This window comes from Hipposideros armiger, unplaced genomic scaffold, assembly GCF_001890085.2.
Source record: "Hipposideros armiger isolate ML-2016 unplaced genomic scaffold, ASM189008v1 scaffold_18, whole genome shotgun sequence".
Lineage (NCBI taxonomy): Eukaryota > Metazoa > Chordata > Mammalia > Chiroptera > Hipposideridae > Hipposideros > Hipposideros armiger.
Window position 1 is genome coordinate 4,000,523 of NW_017731368.1, and position 19,047 is coordinate 4,019,569.

At 51.6% G+C, this 19,047-nt stretch overlaps 1 protein-coding gene across 1 annotated transcript in view; it reads left to right on the plus strand.

The window, feature by feature from the left end:
- The window catches only part of SLC6A20 (solute carrier family 6 member 20), a 35,952-nt gene that overhangs the window by 10,228 nt on the left and 6,677 nt on the right, over positions 1-19,047 (plus strand). The window contains exons 2-9 of the mRNA XM_019632959.1: positions 3,673-3,813; positions 5,537-5,628; positions 9,687-9,914; positions 12,443-12,553; positions 13,536-13,777; positions 14,805-14,967; positions 17,472-17,676; positions 18,570-18,729. Coding sequence (XP_019488504.1) covers positions 3,673-3,813; positions 5,537-5,628; positions 9,687-9,914; positions 12,443-12,553; positions 13,536-13,777; positions 14,805-14,967; positions 17,472-17,676; positions 18,570-18,729 — 1,342 coding nt within the window. The remainder of the gene's footprint in view (positions 1-3,672; positions 3,814-5,536; positions 5,629-9,686; positions 9,915-12,442; positions 12,554-13,535; positions 13,778-14,804; positions 14,968-17,471; positions 17,677-18,569; positions 18,730-19,047) is intronic.

Genomic DNA, 19,047 nt, shown 5'->3' on the forward strand with positions numbered 1-19,047 from the left:
TCAGTCTAGTTGTGGAGGACGTTGCTTCACTGGCCCAAGTTGGCACCATCATTGCGCTCTTCCCAGGTGAGGCAGATCAGTCGCCGGCTTCTGGAAGGCCGCTCACTGAGGCTGCTGGCTGCTCACGCTGGCTGCTGGCTATACACGGTAGCCCATGGCAACCCACCTGCTGCCGGTGATTCACGGCAGCCCAGCTCCAGGTTGAGCTGTTGTTCAGCATCTTAGCTGAAGAGGGCAGTGTCGCTGGCACTCATATGTGGGATCCGAACCGAGGCCCTCTGGCGTCCCAAGCCAGCTCTTAACCAACGCGCCACTCGGCATTTTTTTAGCCAATCTAATAGTTGTGTGGTGGCATCTCATTGTGTTTTGAATTTGCATTTTCCTAATGAAAGCAGATGTTGAGCATCTTTTTTTTTTTTTAAAGATTTTATTGAAGAATTGGGGAAGGGAAACAGTGTTGGGGAATTGGGGAAGGGGAACAGCCAAGTTGTTGTCCTTCAGTCTTAGTTGTGGAGGGCGCCAACTAGCTCAGCTCCAAGTCCAGTTGCCATCCGGCCGCCCATCGGCAGCTCGATGGTGAGCATCTTTTCATGTGTTCATCTGCCAGTCATATATTTTCTTTGGTAAACTGTCAGTTCAAGTTTTTTATACATATTTCTTTCCATTGGGTTCTTTGTTTTCTCATTATTGAGTTTTGAGAGTCCTTCATATATCCTAGATGCAAAGTCTTTGTCAGATATGTGTTTTGCAAATATTTTCTCCCCATCTGTAGCTTGTCTTTTCCTTCTCCTAACAGTGTCTTTCACGGAGCAGGATTTATAAAGGAAGTCCAATTTGTCAGTATTTTCTCTCATGGATAATGCTTTCAGTGTTGTGTCTAAAAAAATCTTTGCCTAACTAAGGTTAGAAAGATTTTCTTCTGTGTTTCCTTCTAGAAGTTTGATAGCTTTGAGTTGTACATATAGGTCTAAGATTCATTTTGAGGGGGTGTTTTGTATAAAATTTGAGCTATGGGTTGAGAGGCTCATTTTTTTTTTCGCACAAGGATGTTCAATTGTTCTAGCATCATTTGTTGAAAAAAATGACTGCAGAGCAAATTCACCAGGATTGTGTGTGTGTTTGGATGGTTGGGGGAGGGGAGTGGGAGAGGTAATAGAAACTACCAGTGGGCGGGGCTACAGAGCCCCATGCTCCCACCTGGGCACCAGGCCTGGGACTTCTGGCCTCCCATGGGCAGTGGGCCATAAGGCCCTGTCAAAGAGAAAAGCCTTTTTTGGACCCTGTGAGGCCTCATGTGGTTACTGTTTAACACCTTGGGTGAAAATGAGCTTTTCTTATAACCACTGAGAGATTGAATGTTGCTCTAAGCAGGCTGTCAACAGGACCTTTATTGTCAGGCATATCCTGGGTGGGACCCCCTGATGGCCTCTCAGACTCCTTGCTGTGGAGAGGAGCCTGGCAAGGTGCCGAAACACCTTTTTGCAGGGCAGGAAGGACGCACAGCCTGGCAGCGTCTTCAGGGTCCAGAAATGGGAGGGCTGGGTTTGTTCTAGGCCCCCACGTAGGCAGGAGATGACTCAGGGAATGCCGAGGTCTGGTGGTGTGTGCCCCCTCTCTCCTTCCTCTCTGTGGTGGGAGAGCCCACAGGGGCTCTGCCTGGCTGTGTTCCCGCCATTCTACTTCTGGGGTTTCTATCCCGAGGAAATAACCACACATGGACCAGGCTTTGTACCACAGCTTGGCTTCGGAGCTCAGAAAACTGGCAACTGCCTCAGTGTCGAAGGACTGATGAAATGAATTCTGGGCTCATTTTCCTAGTGGAATGCTGTGCAGCTACTTAAGGGGTGATGCAAAGGTACATGGTGTGCGGGAGAGAGGTCTTGGGTGGTCCCATTGGTTAGAGGACAGCATGTCCACGCACTGGAGGCGTTTCTGTAAATATCAGATGCTTAGGTAAGCATATATGTATTTTGTTATTTACCACACTTTCAGAGCCAGTTCTTTCTGTAACCAGCCCTTAATCCCTGCAGCTGTAGTGACAGGGTTTTTATTTTATTCAAAATTCCTACTCTCTTTTCCCACTGGACCATTTTTCAGGCTCACAGCCAAGGAGCCAGGAGATGGAGGGGGAGTGGCTGAGGGGCTGCAGAGAAGGAGGGGGCGGGACCAACAGGAGAAGCCCTGGGCCAGCCATCTGGGGGTGGGAAGGAGGGGGAGAGGATGGCAGATGTGGTCCCCCCTCCCCGCTGCAGCAGGCTGCCTGCCTCTGTCCGTGTGTCAGGCAGTGGGGAGGGCGACCGTAGCTCCGTTCACATCCCTGGCTTCCCACTATCACCAAGGGCACTTGTCTGCAAATGGCTCCTTGGGAACCAGTGGATTTAAAATTGGTGTGAGTTAACTTTATTAAAGTGAAATTTGAGGCTTAAGGTTTCTATATAAAACAGATACACAGAGATATGCTCCCTAAAAGGAGGCTGCAGCTGAGGCTCTGTCTATTGGGGACCCCCTTATCTCCTCACACATACACAGCAAGCCCCTACCTCATCTTGGAAGATATGAGGCCTGGGGGAATTTTCTGTGGCCCATGATAAGGCAGCTGAAATTCCTCTACCCAGGTGGTCACTCAAGGTCAGGGAGCAGGGCTGCTGACCTTCCATCCATCCCACAGCCAGCTCAGGGCCTGGCCCGCAGGAAGTGCTGAGTGAAACAGCTGTTTAGTACACCACCTCTTTGCAGGGCACCATCGGGGCTGCAAAAGCCCAAAGCAAGTGTGTGGGGGTGGGCAGCTGGATGGATGGATTCAGAGTGACGTTCAAAATGTTTAACAACTTCGTGGTCCTGGCTCTGATTAACCATTAGATGCTACAGTAGAGAGTGGAACGGGGATTTCTGGCAGAGGGCCTGGGGCTGCTGAGGCACTCAGGAGGGCACACACAGAGTTTGGGACAGGAGTGATTTACCACTCAGGATGGAAGTGTTAAAAGATTTTAACTGACATGCATGGCTGTACGTCATCCATAGATGGATGGATGAAGAGACGGATGGATGAGTAGAAAGATAAAAAGATAGAAGGAGGGGTGGATGGGTGGATGATAGAGGGTTGATGGATGGATGGATGGTGGGTGGATGATGGATGGATGGATGATGGATGGCTGGATGGGTGGGTGGGTGGATGGATGGTGGGTGGATGGATGGCTGGATGGGTGGGTGGGTGGATGGAAGGTGGGTGGATGATGGATGGACGGATAATGGATGGCTGGATGGGTGGGTGGGTGGATGGATGGTGGATGGGTGGGTGATGATGAATGGATGGTGGAGGGCTGGTGGATGGACGAACAGAAGAGTGCATGTGTGGAAGGATGGAGAGTGAGTAGAAAGATAGGAAGATGGATGTATGAGGGAAAGATAAAAGAATAGAAGGATGGACGGATGGATGGATGGATGATAGATGGGTGAGAGGAATGACAGAAAGATGGACGTGTGGAAAGGTGGAAGGATGGAGGATGAGTGGAAGGATAGGAGGATGGGTGGGTGGAAAACTAGAAGGATGGATGGAAAGACTGAAGGAAGGAAGGAGGATAGAAGGATGGGAGGACGTTTGCAGCGAGGTTGGTGGGTTACAGAGAACAGCCCATTGCTGATGGGCTGGCTGTCGTGTCTGGACGCCCACAGGGAGCTTCCTGGTGCCCTATGTCGTCATGCTCATCGTGGAGGGAATGCCGCTCCTATACCTGGAACTGGCGGTCGGGCAGCGCATGCGCCAGGGCAGCATCGGTGCCTGGAGGACCATCAGCCCCTACCTCAGCGGCGTCGGTACGTGCGTGGGCCTCTCCAGTCTTCTCCCAGGGGAGACCCGGGTGGGGGTGGGAGCCAGAGGCCCAAGAGAGCCCTTGAATGGGGTGCGCCGACAGCCCAGGAGGAGCTGCCATGGACTATGGGCCCAGAGGGGCTGGTTTCCTACCCCCGGGGCAGCAGGAAAGGGAGGGGCCACACCCCTGGGGTACCGAGGCCACATTGCTTCTCTTCTCCAGTCCTCAGTTTGCTTGTCTGTAAAAGAGAAACAGCTGCCCACGATGGAACTGTGACTCCGTGTTCTAGCTGACCACCATTCTGAGAACTGCCCTTCTAACTATTAATAACGACGTCTCCTTCTTTCCATGAGCACCTACTATGTGCCAGGTGCTGGCCTCTACAGTATATGTACACGAGCTCATTTCATCTTCACACCCCTGAGAGGTTACGGGGGGTGTCGTTAGTATCTCCAGTGTGGGAAGGTGGGCTTGCGTGGATCGCAAGACAGGCACTGCCTTACATCCTGCCTGTCCTTGAGTTACCTAGAGCTGGCGTCCTGGGCACTAGAGCTGGTTAACCTGCCTTCACAATCCCCACGCTCCCGAGGCGCCTCTGCTAGTAGGGGGAACTTTGACCAGTGATGGCCACGCTCTGTTCTGCTCACCCCTCCTGCCGCCTGACAGGAAGGCAGGCAGGAAGGCAGAGTGATGTTTCAGGAGCAAGGAGGCGTACACTATTACGGGATTCAGTTTCAGATGCAAAAGAAATGTGCCCCGTGGCCTCACAAATCATCTTCAAACCCGAACTGCCTCCTCATGTTTAATGGCTGTTAATTTTTAACACAGAGGTGTGTGGATTTCCAATTTGCCCGAGTAAGCAATCACAGAGGGCTTCTCCGAGGCAGCACTTGCTGTGTAATAGGAAAGATACCAGACGTTTGTGCCAATGTGGGGGGTGGGGGGGCTGGTGAATGTTTAACAATCAGCACCTGAGGCAGGAGAAGGCCCAGTTTGTAGCATTTGCCGTTACCGTGGTGTAAATACTCCCACTGTGGCTAATTGCAAACTACTAACAAGATGCCCCTGAGTGTGGGGTTGGGCAGAGATGCACATAATGGCTCAGGCCGGCGTGGCCAGCTCCAGAGCGCCACTGGTTGCCAACGCTGCCTGTGCTCCGGGCCCACCCTGGGTTCCCTGCAGGCCTGTCCAGGTGGCGAGCAGCCTCCATCCTGTCCCCTACAGTCCTGGCACACCTCCTCACACCTCTGCACCCTGCCACCATCGGGCGGGGACTGGTCCAAGGGATCTAACTTCAGGTGAACAAAGGAGGGAGCAGCCGTAATGTCTGGCATCAGGGTCGAGCTTGGCAGGGACAAAATGCTTCTCACACTAGGTTTAAATCCTAATTCTGTCACTTCCTAGCTGGGGGGGTCTTGGGCAAGCTCTGTGCCTCAGTTTTCTCCTCGGTGCAGGGGGCATAATAATACCCACTTTACAACATTAGGCACATCCAGTACTTAGCACACAGCAGCTAGCACTTAGATCTCAAGAAAATGTCATCAGCCTCCAGTCCCAGAAAATGGGGCGAGAGACTGACCCTTAGAAAGTTCTCGCAGGGTCTTGGTCCTTGTTAACCCTCTCATAAACCTGCTGAAGGAGGTTTTGCCAGCTCAGAGCGGTCACTGCAGGGGTGTCCTGGGGGCACACCGGGCAGGGCATCCTCAGCGCCCTCTGCCTCTGCACAGGTGTCGCCAGCGTGATCGTCTCCTTCTTCCTGTCCATGTATTACAACGTCATCAACGCCTGGGCCTTCTGGTACCTCTTCCACTCCTTCCAGGTGAGCCGGCCGCGCCGGAGCAGGGCGGGCGCAGGAGGTGGGGAGGAGAGCAGGGCCTCCACCAGGGACAGTGGCAGGGTTGGGGGCGGCAGCTTCAGGGAGAGCCAGGAAGTGGTGCCAAGGGCTGGGGGGAGGCCGAGCACCCCAAACCACACAAAGGACTTCCGACCCTGCGACCCATGGACCCTGCAATTGTAAGCCAGGTTGTGCACGTGTGTGTGTGTGTGTGTGTGTGTGTGTGTGTGTGTGTGTATGCACGTTTCTGGGGAGCAGGCCCACTGCTCTCATCAGGTTCTGTCTGAAGGATGTGACCTCAAAAATAGTAAGAACCACTACTAGTGGGCTCAGGGGAAAATCTGTGTAGAGAACGCATGGGGAGGGATTCCACTACCCCAGCAAGACAGTGATGACCTTCCTCCTCCTCCTCCTCTCTTGCCGCCCCCCCCACCCCCACACACACACACCCCTTTCTGCCTCCAGTCACTTGTCCTTCCAGATTTCTGACTCCAGGGTGAGCCTCTCTTTTTCCCTTCGGACCAAAAGTTCTAGAAAAATGTTTTCGCCCCTGTCACACAATAGGGGCTAGTCCCAAAGATAAGCATTTTCAACATGCATTTCTGATGCTAGCCATAGCGGAGGCTCATTGTACAAAATGGGGAAGGGGCTGAAAATTGCAGAGAAGAGAGAACCCTAATTCCTCACTGAGAGGTGCTCTTTGTTTCCAAGCCAAGAGGAGTTTCCCCCTGCACTGCCCGCATTCATTTCTTGTCCTGGGTGCCTGCCTTTCCCTTGCAGGGACCCCACTCCCCACTCAGCCCACTCGCCTTCCAGCAGCCTGCTCCATCTCAGCCTCTTCCCAGACGGGAAGAGAAGGGAGGAGACAGGAACTAACTGGGCAGATGCCTCACCCTTTGCCACTGAGTCAGGCCTTCACGGAATAGACCTTGTCCCCGATGTCCAAAAGCAAGGCAGGGCTGGCCATGGACTGTGGACTAACCCCAATTTGTGGGGCCCCAAGGAATGCTTGGGTGAATGGCCTCAATAATCAGGACTTGGCGTCTACACTCACTGTGGCTACCCAATCAGCCTTACCCAAGTTGCCCCATTGGAAAATGCCCTGTGTACATCCCTGACAGGAGGGACACTGCCCTGAGCTTAGCTGCAGCCCCTCGTCCTCTTCCTGACTCAGCCTGAAGTTCCGTGAAGACCAGCCACACCCTGCCTTTCCCCACCTTCTGGGTAGAAACAGGGCAGCTCCTCTGACTTTCCAGCCTGGTGACCAGTTCCCCTCCTCTGTGCAGGGCTGTCAGGTATATAGTTGAGCAGGTTGTGCACTGCCCAACATCACTCCAATGAAGAGGTTGCTATACACCTTGCAGGCATTGTACAATTGATCTGTATACTTATTAAGACAATTTTCCAAAGGTGGAAGCAACATGTCCTGGTTTAACAAAATCAGAATAATTTGACCACCTTCCAAAGGTAAAAATAAAGTGTCCCAAGAAAGGAGGCACCTTTTTCTAACTCTTGGAAGTGTGAGGGTCAGCAATTCCTGAAAATCGCTTGACTATTCATTGATCCCCTCCTTCCCAGGTTGGTGGACATCCCCCTCAGTCCCTCTGCTTTGGAACCCTCCTCCATGGTCACATAATAACAGCAGTTAAAGCAGACTTTCACTTAACACTTGCCCTGGGTCAGGGGTAGTCTTATGCACGTTAGAAGAATTCACTGATGTAACCATCACCACAACTCTGACCCTGAGAGACCTGAGTCCCCCAGGCAGAGGGGATCTGAGTAGCTGTGAGATTGGATGCAAGCATCCTGGCTGAAGGTCTGTGCTCTGATCCGTCCCACTGCCGGGCTGGGCTCTAGAGCCTCATGTCTGGCTTTTCCGAGCAGGAGCCGGGGGGCTGTTACAACGGCAGATGCAGCGGGGAAGGCTGGGGGCTGAGAACTGGTCCATTTAACCTCTTTTACAACTCTGCCACCCTAGTCCTACCCCCAAAGGTTCTGGAGTCATCAGTTTGGGGTGCATCCTGAGCGTTGGGAATGTAAAAGCTCCCCAGGTGTTTCTAATGTGCAGCCCAGATTGCGAACCTTTGCTCTCAGCTGCTTTCAATGAGCTGACAGAGCTGTTGGGCCTGATTTATAAACCTTTTCTCCTTGGTGCATCCCCAGGTTTGCACTCCTGCTGGGGTTGAGATGTTCCTTTAATTCTAATCTAAGGCTCTCCACCCTGGCTGCATGCTGGAATCAACCTGAGCTTTCAAAACTCCAATGCCCAGGCCTCACCCCAGACCAGTGAAATCCACTGGAGGTGCAGCCTGGCCATCATATTTTTTAAAGCCCCCAATCCCACTTCCCACAGATGATGCAGTCATGCTGAGGTTAGGATGCAGGCCCGGCTGAGCTGGCATCAGCCACAGTCCTGTGAATGGACCCAGTCAGTCCTGCGCAGGCTGGGTAGCTCCCTCCTGACTGGGGCCAGGCACCTCGGTTCCCTCCACATGGCTTCTGTCTCCGTGAGTCCTCACCACCCGGCAGTCGCCCAAGTGTCTTTAATTGAGAGCTGGTTACCTAAAGGTGAAAACAGCAGCTGTGAGGCTTCAGAAGGCCTAGGCCGGGAAGTCACACCTCATCACTTCACTGCATTTTGTTGGTCACAGCAAGTCACAAGCCCGCCCAGATTCACGGGGCAGGACAACAGATGCTACCTTTCCAGGGGAGAAATCCAGGGGGCCACCTTTGGATACATTCTGATTCAAAGCTAGAAACCGGTTCTCACATTCCCAAGGGTAAGGGACCCCCGATTCTTGCCAGGGTTCCCACCAGCACAGGTCTCGAGCAATTAGTTCTCTTTCCTATGAAATACGGGGATTGAACCCAATGGGGTCAGACTCGCTTCTGTTAGTGGAGAGTTTTTGTCTAATGAAACCTGAGTTAATAGAACCCAGATACACACAGAACTGATGGAGGTGGGGCTGGTCTTGGTAGAGCAGAGGTGGGACCCCTAAAGCCCCTCCTCAAGCCAGAATTAAATCCACCACCCTCCCCCTCAGCTCAGTCCTCCATGTGGCCCTCAGCCCTGGGTCACGTTCATGGGACCTGCACTATTTAGGCTCTTCTGTTGCTAAGTGACAGGGAACCCAGTTCAAACTAGCTGAAGCAGAAGAGGCTCTTCCTGGCTCTGTCTCCACAGCCCAGGGGACTGCTTCAGGCTCAGAGGAAGCCACCAGCACCAGGCTCTCGCTGTCTTAGACGTACGAGATGGCTACAGGGAGGCTGAACCGTGTGCCTCTCTAACTCCCAAAGTCCAATCTCCATCATAGGAGTCACCTGTCTCCACCACCAGTTTGTGAGGGAGGACCCGAGTCTCACTCATGACAGGACTTGCTAGGGACTTGTGGAAATAAAGGAAGACCACTCACATGAGGGAGGCAGAGGCTGTGCATTCGGAGCTTGTGCTCATTTGCACTAGTAGAGACTCCAAGGCAGGCAGAGGCGTGAGAAAGCATGTGAGTGGAGAGAAGGGAGGGCTTCGGGCGTGCCCTGATTGGAGGCTGTGGGAGCAGGAGGTGGGCTCTCTATGTGATTGACTGGGGGAGCTATCTGGCCTTCTCCAGTTGGTACTGAGTTGGAGGAAACAGAAGTGAGAGAAGCTGGCAGTCAGCGACCACGTTCTGATGGTTGTGGACCGATTGCTGCAGACCTTGTGGTTACCTCTGGGTTGTGGGTCCGAGCTCTGTTATAGGTGGTCTGGCCGTTGTCCGTTTGTATATTCAGTCTCTCAGACTCGGAGTCGAATTCGGTGGCCCTCAGCCAACGCCTGTAGGGTTGCAGGGTGCGAGGAGCCCCCTCGCCCAGCCCCAAGCCGCGCCTGTGCCCCTGACAAACCCTCTGAACCATGTCTGCCTTTAGATGCTCTCCAGCCTCCTGCCTCCTGGGGACCAGCACCCTTCAGTTCAAGAGCCCGGTATCAAGGCCACCTCCCGTCCTCCCCACCCTGACCTTTGGCCTCTGCCCTCAGCTCTCGTGTAATGCTTGTGTTGATCCCAAAGGACCCCCTGCCGTGGTCTGTCTGCCCGCTGAACGACAACCACACAGCCTATGACGAGGAGTGTGAGAAGGCTTCGCCGACACAGCACTTCTGGTACAGGAAAACCCTCAACATCTCGCCATCCATCCAGGACAGCGGGGGCGTGCAGTGGGAGCCAGCACTGTGCCTTATCCTGGCCTGGCTCGTGGTATACCTGTGCATCCTGCGGGGCACTGAGTCAACTGGCAAGGTAGGACTGCAGAGCGTGAGGGGCCGGCGCCCTGGGCGGGCGGGCGGGCAGCAGCCTCTCTCCCGGGGCCGTGCTGAGAGGCTGCCTTCCGCAGTCGAGGTGCAGAAGCTGTGCCAGACGGTGTGCTGGCACAAATCACCTACTAGGTGACTATAAAGATAGCCAGAGGGGCTTGACGTTGCAGCCCTAAATCTGGAAACAAGGACTTTTCCACTACCTTAAAAAGACAAGCGTTTCCATACCCGCTATCCCCAAATCCAAACTGCCCATGTGGCACCAAGCAACTAGACAGAGGGTTCCCCCTCCTTTAAAAATCTTAACTAATTGGAGATGTCCCCGAGACACCCTAGCCGTTGTCAAGCTTACCTGCACATTGGTCTCACCTGGAGAGCTTTTACAACCCTGGTCAGTCCTACTCCCAAAGGACCTGGAGTAATCATTGTGGGGTGCCACCTGAGCAACGGGAATGTAAAAGCTCCCCAGGTGTTTCTAATGTGCAGCCCAGATTGAGAACCTTTGCTCTCAGCTGCTTTCAATGAGCCGACAGAGCTGTCAGGCCTGATTTATAAACCTTTTCTCCTTGGTGCAGCCCCAGGTTTGCACTCCTGCTGGAGCTGAGCTGTTCCTTTCATTCTAATCTGTTCCATTTGAGAGTTTCCTTCACCTGCCACCTTTCTCAAGCTTCATCAGGTACCCCGGAGCCCCAGCGTCCCCAGCTCACACTCAGTCGCTCCGCACAGCAGACCCACCTTGGGTTGGGTTGGGTGCACCCAGCGTAGTGTCTCAACCTTGCCACAGCCCTTCGTGGTAGATTTCAAATCCTACTCAGGCTTAGGGAGCTAACGTGACCTGGCCAAGGGCACCACCTTGTGAGGCAGACCCAGCTTTACCCCCAAAGCCTCCAGATGGTCTTGGCTTGGTGAGCCACCTCCTGTGTGCTCTCTCCACGTCTTCCGTGACTTAATCCCAGCTTTTCCCTTCTGAAGGTCCTAAGAGCCCACCCATCCTCCCTCTCTTGACCGCCTGAGTTGCCTCGTTCAACCCACCATGTTTTTCCTGAGGCATCACGACTAGGGCCACCCACAGTATTTTAGGTACCCCATGACGACACCAGTACCATGCTTGGTAGGACATTTTCTTCCAGTCTCCAAGAGCCTGATAGCCAGTGTCTTCGACTCAGCAGCACTCCATCCCATGACCGAGCTAAGGGACCAGTGAGCGTTCCCTGGACGAGCTGAGAGCCTACAGAAACTCACTCTGTCCCATCTTGAAGCTTGGCTGATATGGATGCTCATAAAAAGTGTTTTTGCCATTTGTCTTTGCCAAATTATGATGAATGTGATCCCAAAGATCCGAGGGCAACATCTGCAAACTTGGAGATATAATGAGACCATCCCTTTTCCAGATCATTTACAAATGTGTTAAATGAGGTCATGTCATGCCATGAACACTTATTTATTCTACATGTCTAGTGCCTCTGCTTCAGCCACACCCTCTCCTTGACACAAGGGCTCCATCAGCTCTAATTATGGGGATTAATTTTGTTAATGGTGGTGTGCCATTTCCTGGCCTCCTCTGCTGGAATCACCTTTTGTCCTCCAAGAGTCTTTGCAGGTTGGTCAGAAATGGCTTATCCCAGTAGTTTAGGATGTATCATGTGTCCAGCAATCCTGCCAGCTTCCCTGAGCGAGGAAAAGTGAGTCACCTTGGTCGAGATTCCAGAGAGCTTCCTGGGAAGTGTATTCACCTGAGGGGACGAAGGGAAATTCTAAGGCAGCGGTTCTCAACCTTCCTAATGCCACGACCCCTTAATACAGTTCCTCATGTTGTGGTGACCCCCCAACCATAAGATTATTTTCGTTGCTACTCTATAACTGTAATTTTGCTACTGTTATGAATCGTAATGTAAATATCTTTTTGTTTTCTGATGGTCTTAGGCGACCCCTGTGAAAGGGTCGTTCGACCCCCAAAGGGGTCGCGACCCACAGGTTGAGAACCGCTGTCTAAGGGCTTGCCCTAAGTGCCCTCTAAGTGTCTGCTGGTTAAGGACACTCGTCACCCCTCCCCTGTTGCCCCTTGATTTCCTTCAGCTCACTGGCCAGATGCCCTCACTTTCCACTTAATTCATCTCCATCTCACACCTGGTTTATCTTCCTGTAACCTCAGGTGGATTTATTACTCCTCTCAAGTTACAATGACCTCAGTTAAGAATCAATGATAAAAGACACACCCCACTTCTGCTAGCTGACCCCAGGGTGAAGGGCCACAAAGCACCACTCTAGTGGCCTTGGAGACTCGTGGGAAGATGACGCCATGCCTCATTAAAAATGTGTGCGATTCAAGGCCATCCCAACACGGATCACCAACTATATGTCTCACAGGAGGACCCAAACTTTAAGGAAATTGCTTTCACAAAAGAAAAAAAAAGCCACTTGCAAAATATTGGGATGGTGGGTTAGTCCTGGGCAAAAGCCGTCCTCTGGTCACCACATCTCCAGGAGGCTGACTCTGCCCTCTGGTGCCCACAGGTGGTGTATTTCACTGCGTCGCTGCCCTACTGTGTGCTCATCATCTACCTGGTCAGGGGCCTCACGCTCCATGGAGCCACCAATGGCCTGGCGTATATGTTCACTCCTAAGGTACGGGCTCGAGGGAAGGAGGCCCTGAGGGCACCTCCATTCATCCTGCCATCTTCCAGGTTGGGTGGAGAGAGGGGAAGACAGAAGGTAGGTGAAAGCTGTCGTGTACCATGGGCTTGGTGTGAGCCCTCCAGGCTGCTGCAGGGGTGTGGATTACCTATGGGCGCTGGCTCAACTCCTCAGCCAGGCAGTCCCAAGCCCTGTGAATTCTGGGCATTGCATCTTTTGTTCACTCCTTTTCGTCATCCTTACTGCCCCTCAACCCCCCCAGTCTAACCCCAACCCCTCCTTCCAGCCTGTGGACTCAATTGTCTACCATTCTGACCATCTCACGCTCCTGCTCACCACTTCCATGCACCCCTTTTTCTACAGGGGCAAATCCACACTCTGCAGGGTTTTCCTTGATCCCTCCGCACCCCACCTACTGCCCAGGTCCCCCACAGCCAGTACTTATCAAAGGGGGAGGGGGCGGAGAGGGCACTATTGCCTTTGGGGCAGGACAAATTCTTCATTTAGCACATCTGGCTCCTGGAAACAAAATGACTGTGGCAGCATACCTCACGCCCCAGAAAATTTCCCGCGCCACATTCCAAATGGCCCCTAATATCAGTGCTGGGATTCAACCCAGACCTAGACCTCCACCACCTCCATGTCTGGGGACCCAGGCCCATGCAGCACCTGGGGCGTGGATCAGGGGCTCAATTCATTTTAAAATGATTGTACCGTGCACTTCTCAATTGCACACCTCCTATGGGTGAGGAGCTACGGAGGATATGCCAGGAGGAATGGGTTTCATCTGCTGAGGAATGGACAGGCTACCAGAGGGGCCAGGACAGCAGGGCTCCAGCCCCAGGCCTTCCCCTGGCTGCCGTGGGCCATGGACAAGGTCCTCCCACTCCCTGGGCCTCCCTCCCTCCCTCTGCTGGTCTGAGAGTTTGGGGTCCCCCTGGGGTTCATCAGCCCTGTCCTGCTGGCTCTCCAGCTGGAGCAGCTGGCCAACCCCAAGGCCTGGATCAACGCAGCCACCCAGATCTTCTTCTCGCTCGGCCTGGGCTTTGGCAGCCTGATTGCCTTCGCCAGCTACAACGAGCCCTCCAGCAACTGCCAGAGGCACGCAATCATCGTGTCCCTCATCAACAGCTCCACCTCCATATTCGCCAGCATCGTGACCTTCTCCATCTACGGCTTCAAGGCCACCTTCAACTACGAAAGCTGCTTGAACAAGTAAGCCTGGGCCGCCCAGTGAGCCCCAGACCTGGCGGGGAGAGGGACGTGAGCCTCCAAAGCTCCAAGCTGAAGGGGCTCCTGGGAAGAAGTGGACCCCGAGAAGTCCAGGGATGTGGACACAGGGCCCTCGGCTTTGCAGTCCTCAGTGCAGGGTTCAAATCCAGACTCCCCGTCACTGCCACCAGTAGCTGGTGGGCCTGTGGCAAGTCAGTGTTTGCTGGAAGGGGTGAGGGCAGTTTCTGTATTTAAAGCACTTAACAGGACACTCAACAGACAAACCTTAGCTGCTTCTGCCCCATCACCCCACCTCAAACACAAACCAGAGCTCTCTCTGAGCCATGGAGATCACACGATTTGCTTTCTGTTGCCCCTCTGCCCAAAACGCAAGAGACAGCATCCAGAAGGTATGCTGTCCAATACAGTAGTACTAGAGCCACAGGGGGCTCTTTACAAATTTAAATGGATGCTTATTTAAGTTGATCTACATTTTATTTAAATTAGCCTACATTTTAAAATGGGTGTCTGCTTTATTTAAATTCATTTGCATTTTATTCCAATCCGTTTGTATTTTATTTAAATCAATTTGCATTTTATTTAAATTGATTTACACTGTATTTAAATTAATTTAGATTTGGGGTTGAGTTCATTTTCTTTTTATGTAAATTAATTTAACTGAGTTCCTCAGATGCCACATGTGGCTCATGGATACCATGTTGGACAGCACAGATGTGCTGTTTCCATCACACAGGTTCTTTTGGACAACACTGGTCCAGAGGTTAAAATCGCCCGGCTGTGTGGGTTGGCACCTCTTGTCATCACTGTTCCTATTCGAGGCTTCTTCCAAGTCTCAAAACACCCTGCCTTTTCAAGTGTCACCAGTCCACAGGTTCCCTTTGTTGAGGACCTCACCTGATCAGAAAAGAAGAGGCAGGGGTGGGACAGCCTGGCGCCCGACCTTCTGGGAGGGTTTGGCGACTGTGGCCTTTCTGATCAGTGAAGGTCAACCTTGTGCTCTGCTCTGCAGGGTGATTCTGCTGCTCACCAATTCTTTTGACCTTGAAGACGGCTTTTTGACAGCCAGCAACCTGGAACAGGTGAAGGGCTACCTAGCATCTGCCTACCCCAGCCAATACAGCGAGGTGCTCCCGCAGATTAAAAACTGCAGCTTGGAGTCAGAGCTGGACACGGTAAGGCGCCGGCAAGCTGCCGGAAGACAAAATTCTCTTCCCCACTCCTCTTTAGAGGAGAAGGGAGACTTTACCGCCATTGTCCCTGGGCTGTTATTATAATCCTACTTATTATCAAGTTCCTTTGGGTTCTCTGTGACCTTTCTTCCTTTTCCTTTTCTCTTTTTAAATTTTGAAAAGAAAGTACAAAGAATAATATAGCAAGCACCCGTATATCTACCACCCTGAATGTCAACATTTGTCATTTGTAAACAATTATACACATTTTGTCATTTGGGGCTGAGGGGGTTTTTTTATGTGGAAGAAAAGAACATTTCAGGGACAAAGTTAAAATCCCCTTTTTTATTGGCCCCAAACTTTCCCTGCTCACCAGAGGCAAGAACCTTCATTTTGACATACTTATTACCCATGTGTATTCTTAAATAATATTATTGTTTTGCTGGCAGTTTTTATATGAAAATAAGTGGTCCTGGGAGATATCTTTCTCACTCAATATTCTTTTTTTTTTTTGAGATAAGTCCATAATGCTACATGTGGAATCTTGTTCATTTCTTTTAAATGCTGAATTTTATTCCACAATTTATTTATCCATTCCCTCACTAACAGACATTTGGCTTTAAAAAATTTGTTTGCTACTACATCTCCCTTATTTATATTTTACTGAATTATCTTTACTATGAAGGCATCTTTATTTTTTTTACATTAATTTTAGGGTGACTTTGACAAGTTCCACTGAGGGAGAATATCCCTTTAGGAATTTTTATTAGAATTGCATTGATTTTATAACGTAAATTGAGGAAACTTAATATTTTTTGATTCAGGACCTTTTGTGACTTTTGATTCAGGAAAGTGCTTTAATCTCATCATTCACTCAGGTCTTCTTTTATAGTCAACCAATTTTCTCCATGAATACCTTGGTACATCTTTCATTAGCTTTCCATCTAGGTACCTTATTTTTTTATTGATATTGTGAATGGTGTCTTTATTTCCTGTTTCTATCATTGTTTATTTTCTTCTGCAAAAGAGAGCTAAGCGTTTTTGTATGTTGGTCTTGTATCTAGCAACCTTAATGAATTCTCTTACTGATTCTCGTATTTGTCTCTATCGTTGCTTCAATTTTCTGTGTAAACTCTTGTATCACCTGCAGATATAATTTTGCATTTTTCTTTTCAATCCTTACCTCTCATTCCCTTTCTTTCCTGATTGCATTTGCTGGGACTTCCAGTACATTAGAAGTAGAAATGAGAGTGAGGGTGGGCATATTTGTCTGATTCTGATATTTGATACTTCTAGAGATTACTTCTAGAGAGCGTCTCTAGAGAATATTTTACAAGAACAAGGAGTAGTGAAGGCCCATCTCTCTGGTTGTGAGCAAGTTACCTTGGAGTTTGGGGCACACTGTTTCATGGTCATGTTCTAAGTCATTTCGAAGATGAGGCCACACTTCGCTCCTCCTGGCTCCCTGCTTACACCCACCTGTGGCATGACCCCCCTCCCTGGGCCGGGCGTCAGATCCCGTCCCCAGCGCCAGCCTTTAGAGCCTCGATCCCCTTCACATGACCCAGGAGGCCATTAGGCACCAGCCCCTGTTCACTGCCCTCGTTTCAAATTTCCTCTTTGTTGGCACCTGGGAGTCTTAGTTGCTTTTTTGAGCTCAATGTCCAAGAATTATGTGGTTATTGATTTATTTAGACTTTTTTTTTCCCTATTGTGTTCCCCCCCCCGCCCCCCATTCCACTCTGTTCTCTACTGTTTGGAATTTGTATACTCCATTTTTCTCCTGGAGATTTTCTCATGTATATTTAACTTAACAAAGCCTAAAGTTAAACGATATTTTGACTTCCTTCCCAACCTGTACAAGGACGTTAGACACTTTCAACTCATCCCTCCTGTTCTAAATACCATTTTGTCCAGTTCTTTTTGAAATCCACAAGTTGGATGCTATTGTTATTTTATACAATAAATACCTTTATCTTTAAGCAGGTTTATCTTTAAGCAGGCTCAGTTTCCACAGTTCCGTATCCCCACAACGATGTTTCCACTGCAGGGCCCTGGCCACTGAGCGACCCTGCCTCTGCGGGCTGCCTACTGGCCAGGCCAGCTCCCCACGACTCTGCTCCCACGGCCCCGACCCCGCCATCCCACCTCAGTCCCAGCCACTGAGGCCACAGACTCCTAGTCAGTCATGATATTAGAAGCAGAAATTATACAAACACCATGTTATATATTTTATCCAGAATTTATGTGAGTCGGGGCAGAAGGGAACTCAGTTTCCAAGTTCACTGAAATGTCTCCTCACGCTTTGCAAACATGGACTCCTGACAGCTCACCCTTCTGTCCAGCCCAGCGGACTCTGAGGGGCTGGTTTGCAGCAGGGAGATCCAACCGCAGAATGTGGCTTCTCGGGGCCAGTTCTGAGGTCCCCTGCGTCGCTTAGCACTGGGTATGTTTAAAGTGTCTTAAGTCCCTTGGGTGTGTGACCGGCGTCTTCTCGCCGCGGGCAGGCTGTCCAGGGCACTGGCCTGGCTTTCATCGTCTACACTGAAGCCATTAAGAACATGGAGGTGTCCCAGCTGTGGTCGGTGCTGTACTTCTTCATGCTGCTGATGCTGGGCATCGGGAGTATGCTGGGCAACACGGCCGCCATCCTCACCCCGCTGACCGACAGCAAGGTCATTTCCAGCCACCTGCCCAAGGAGGCCATCTCAGGTGAGCGGGCCAGCCAGCCGGATGCGTTGCCTCAGGGGGCTGTGTGCTTGTTTAGGTGGCCATGGGGGTGGTGGCAACCTCACAGTGGTCCTGCCCTCACCTTCTCGCCTCCGGCGATCCAGGGCTGGGTGCATCTGGTTCTCCACACCATGGGGAAGTGAAGTGGCCACCCCAACCTTGGGAAAAGGTCCAACTCCCCAGCCTGGCACCCAGAGCTCTCCAGGCTAGGAGAGAAGCTACTTTTGTCTTTGTTTTAGTTGAGGTATAACAATGATAGCGTGTATATTTCTTAAGCACAAACTCAGTGAATTTTACATATGTATCCATCCAAGTAATTGAGGTCAAGACACAGCATTGCCCACACCCCGGGAAGACCCCTCCAGTCTGCACCCCCAGAAGTCACCTCTATTCTGACTGCTATCCTTATAGGTATCTTGTCCCTGTTCTTGAACTTCAGATACATGAAGTCAGAGCGGAGTCTTCGCTAGGAAGTTCTGAAAGGGGTGTCCCACAGCTTAAAGTTCCTGCCCCGAATCATCTCCCATGAGCTCAGGGGCTGAGTTCTTGGGAGAAATAGCACTGGGGAGATCCCCCAGACAGCGATGCCCACAACTTTCTCTTTTCCATTGAGCTGATGTGCCCTGCAGGACAGCTCCATGAATTAACACCAGGGACTCCTGCTGACACTCCTTGGGACACTTTTGCCCCCTCCCCCAACACACACACACAGGCAGCATACACATTCAGAGAGGCCAAACCCTGACAGCTCTTCCAACCCACAAGGAAGGACCCATCAGCCAGAGTCCCCTTGGGGTCCTTGGTCCTGCCCCCCAGAAAACTGCATGACCAGGTGCAGGTCTCAGGTAGGTGAGCAGGTGGTCTTGTGGTCCCAGGTCTGGTGTGCCTCATCAACCTTGCCATCGGCATGGTGTTCACCATGGAGGCCGGCAGCTACTGGTTCGACATATTCAACGACTACGCTGCCACGCTGTCCCTGCTGCTCATCGTCCTGGTGGAGACGGTGGCCGTGTGCTACGTGTACGGGCTGAGGAGGTGAGGAGGCCCCGGCCGCCAGCTGCACGGCGGTTGGGAGGTGGGGGGAACGCCCACAGGAAACAACCCCTCCTCAACATGCTTTGCACTTTAAGCGTGGCAGTATTTTTCAGGGTTTTTAATGGGCCCCCAGACCTCAGCTGATTCTCTGCCTCACTCCCTGCCTTGGTTTGCCTATTTCCTGTACTTTTGCTATTTATTAAGGGATATTTGCCTGTTGACCCTGCCGGACCCCCGTGGCTACTGGGGCAGGGAGTCCTGCCTTCAGGCACTAAGTGCTGTGACCATCAGCGGACACCAGTATTTTCCAAGCACGCT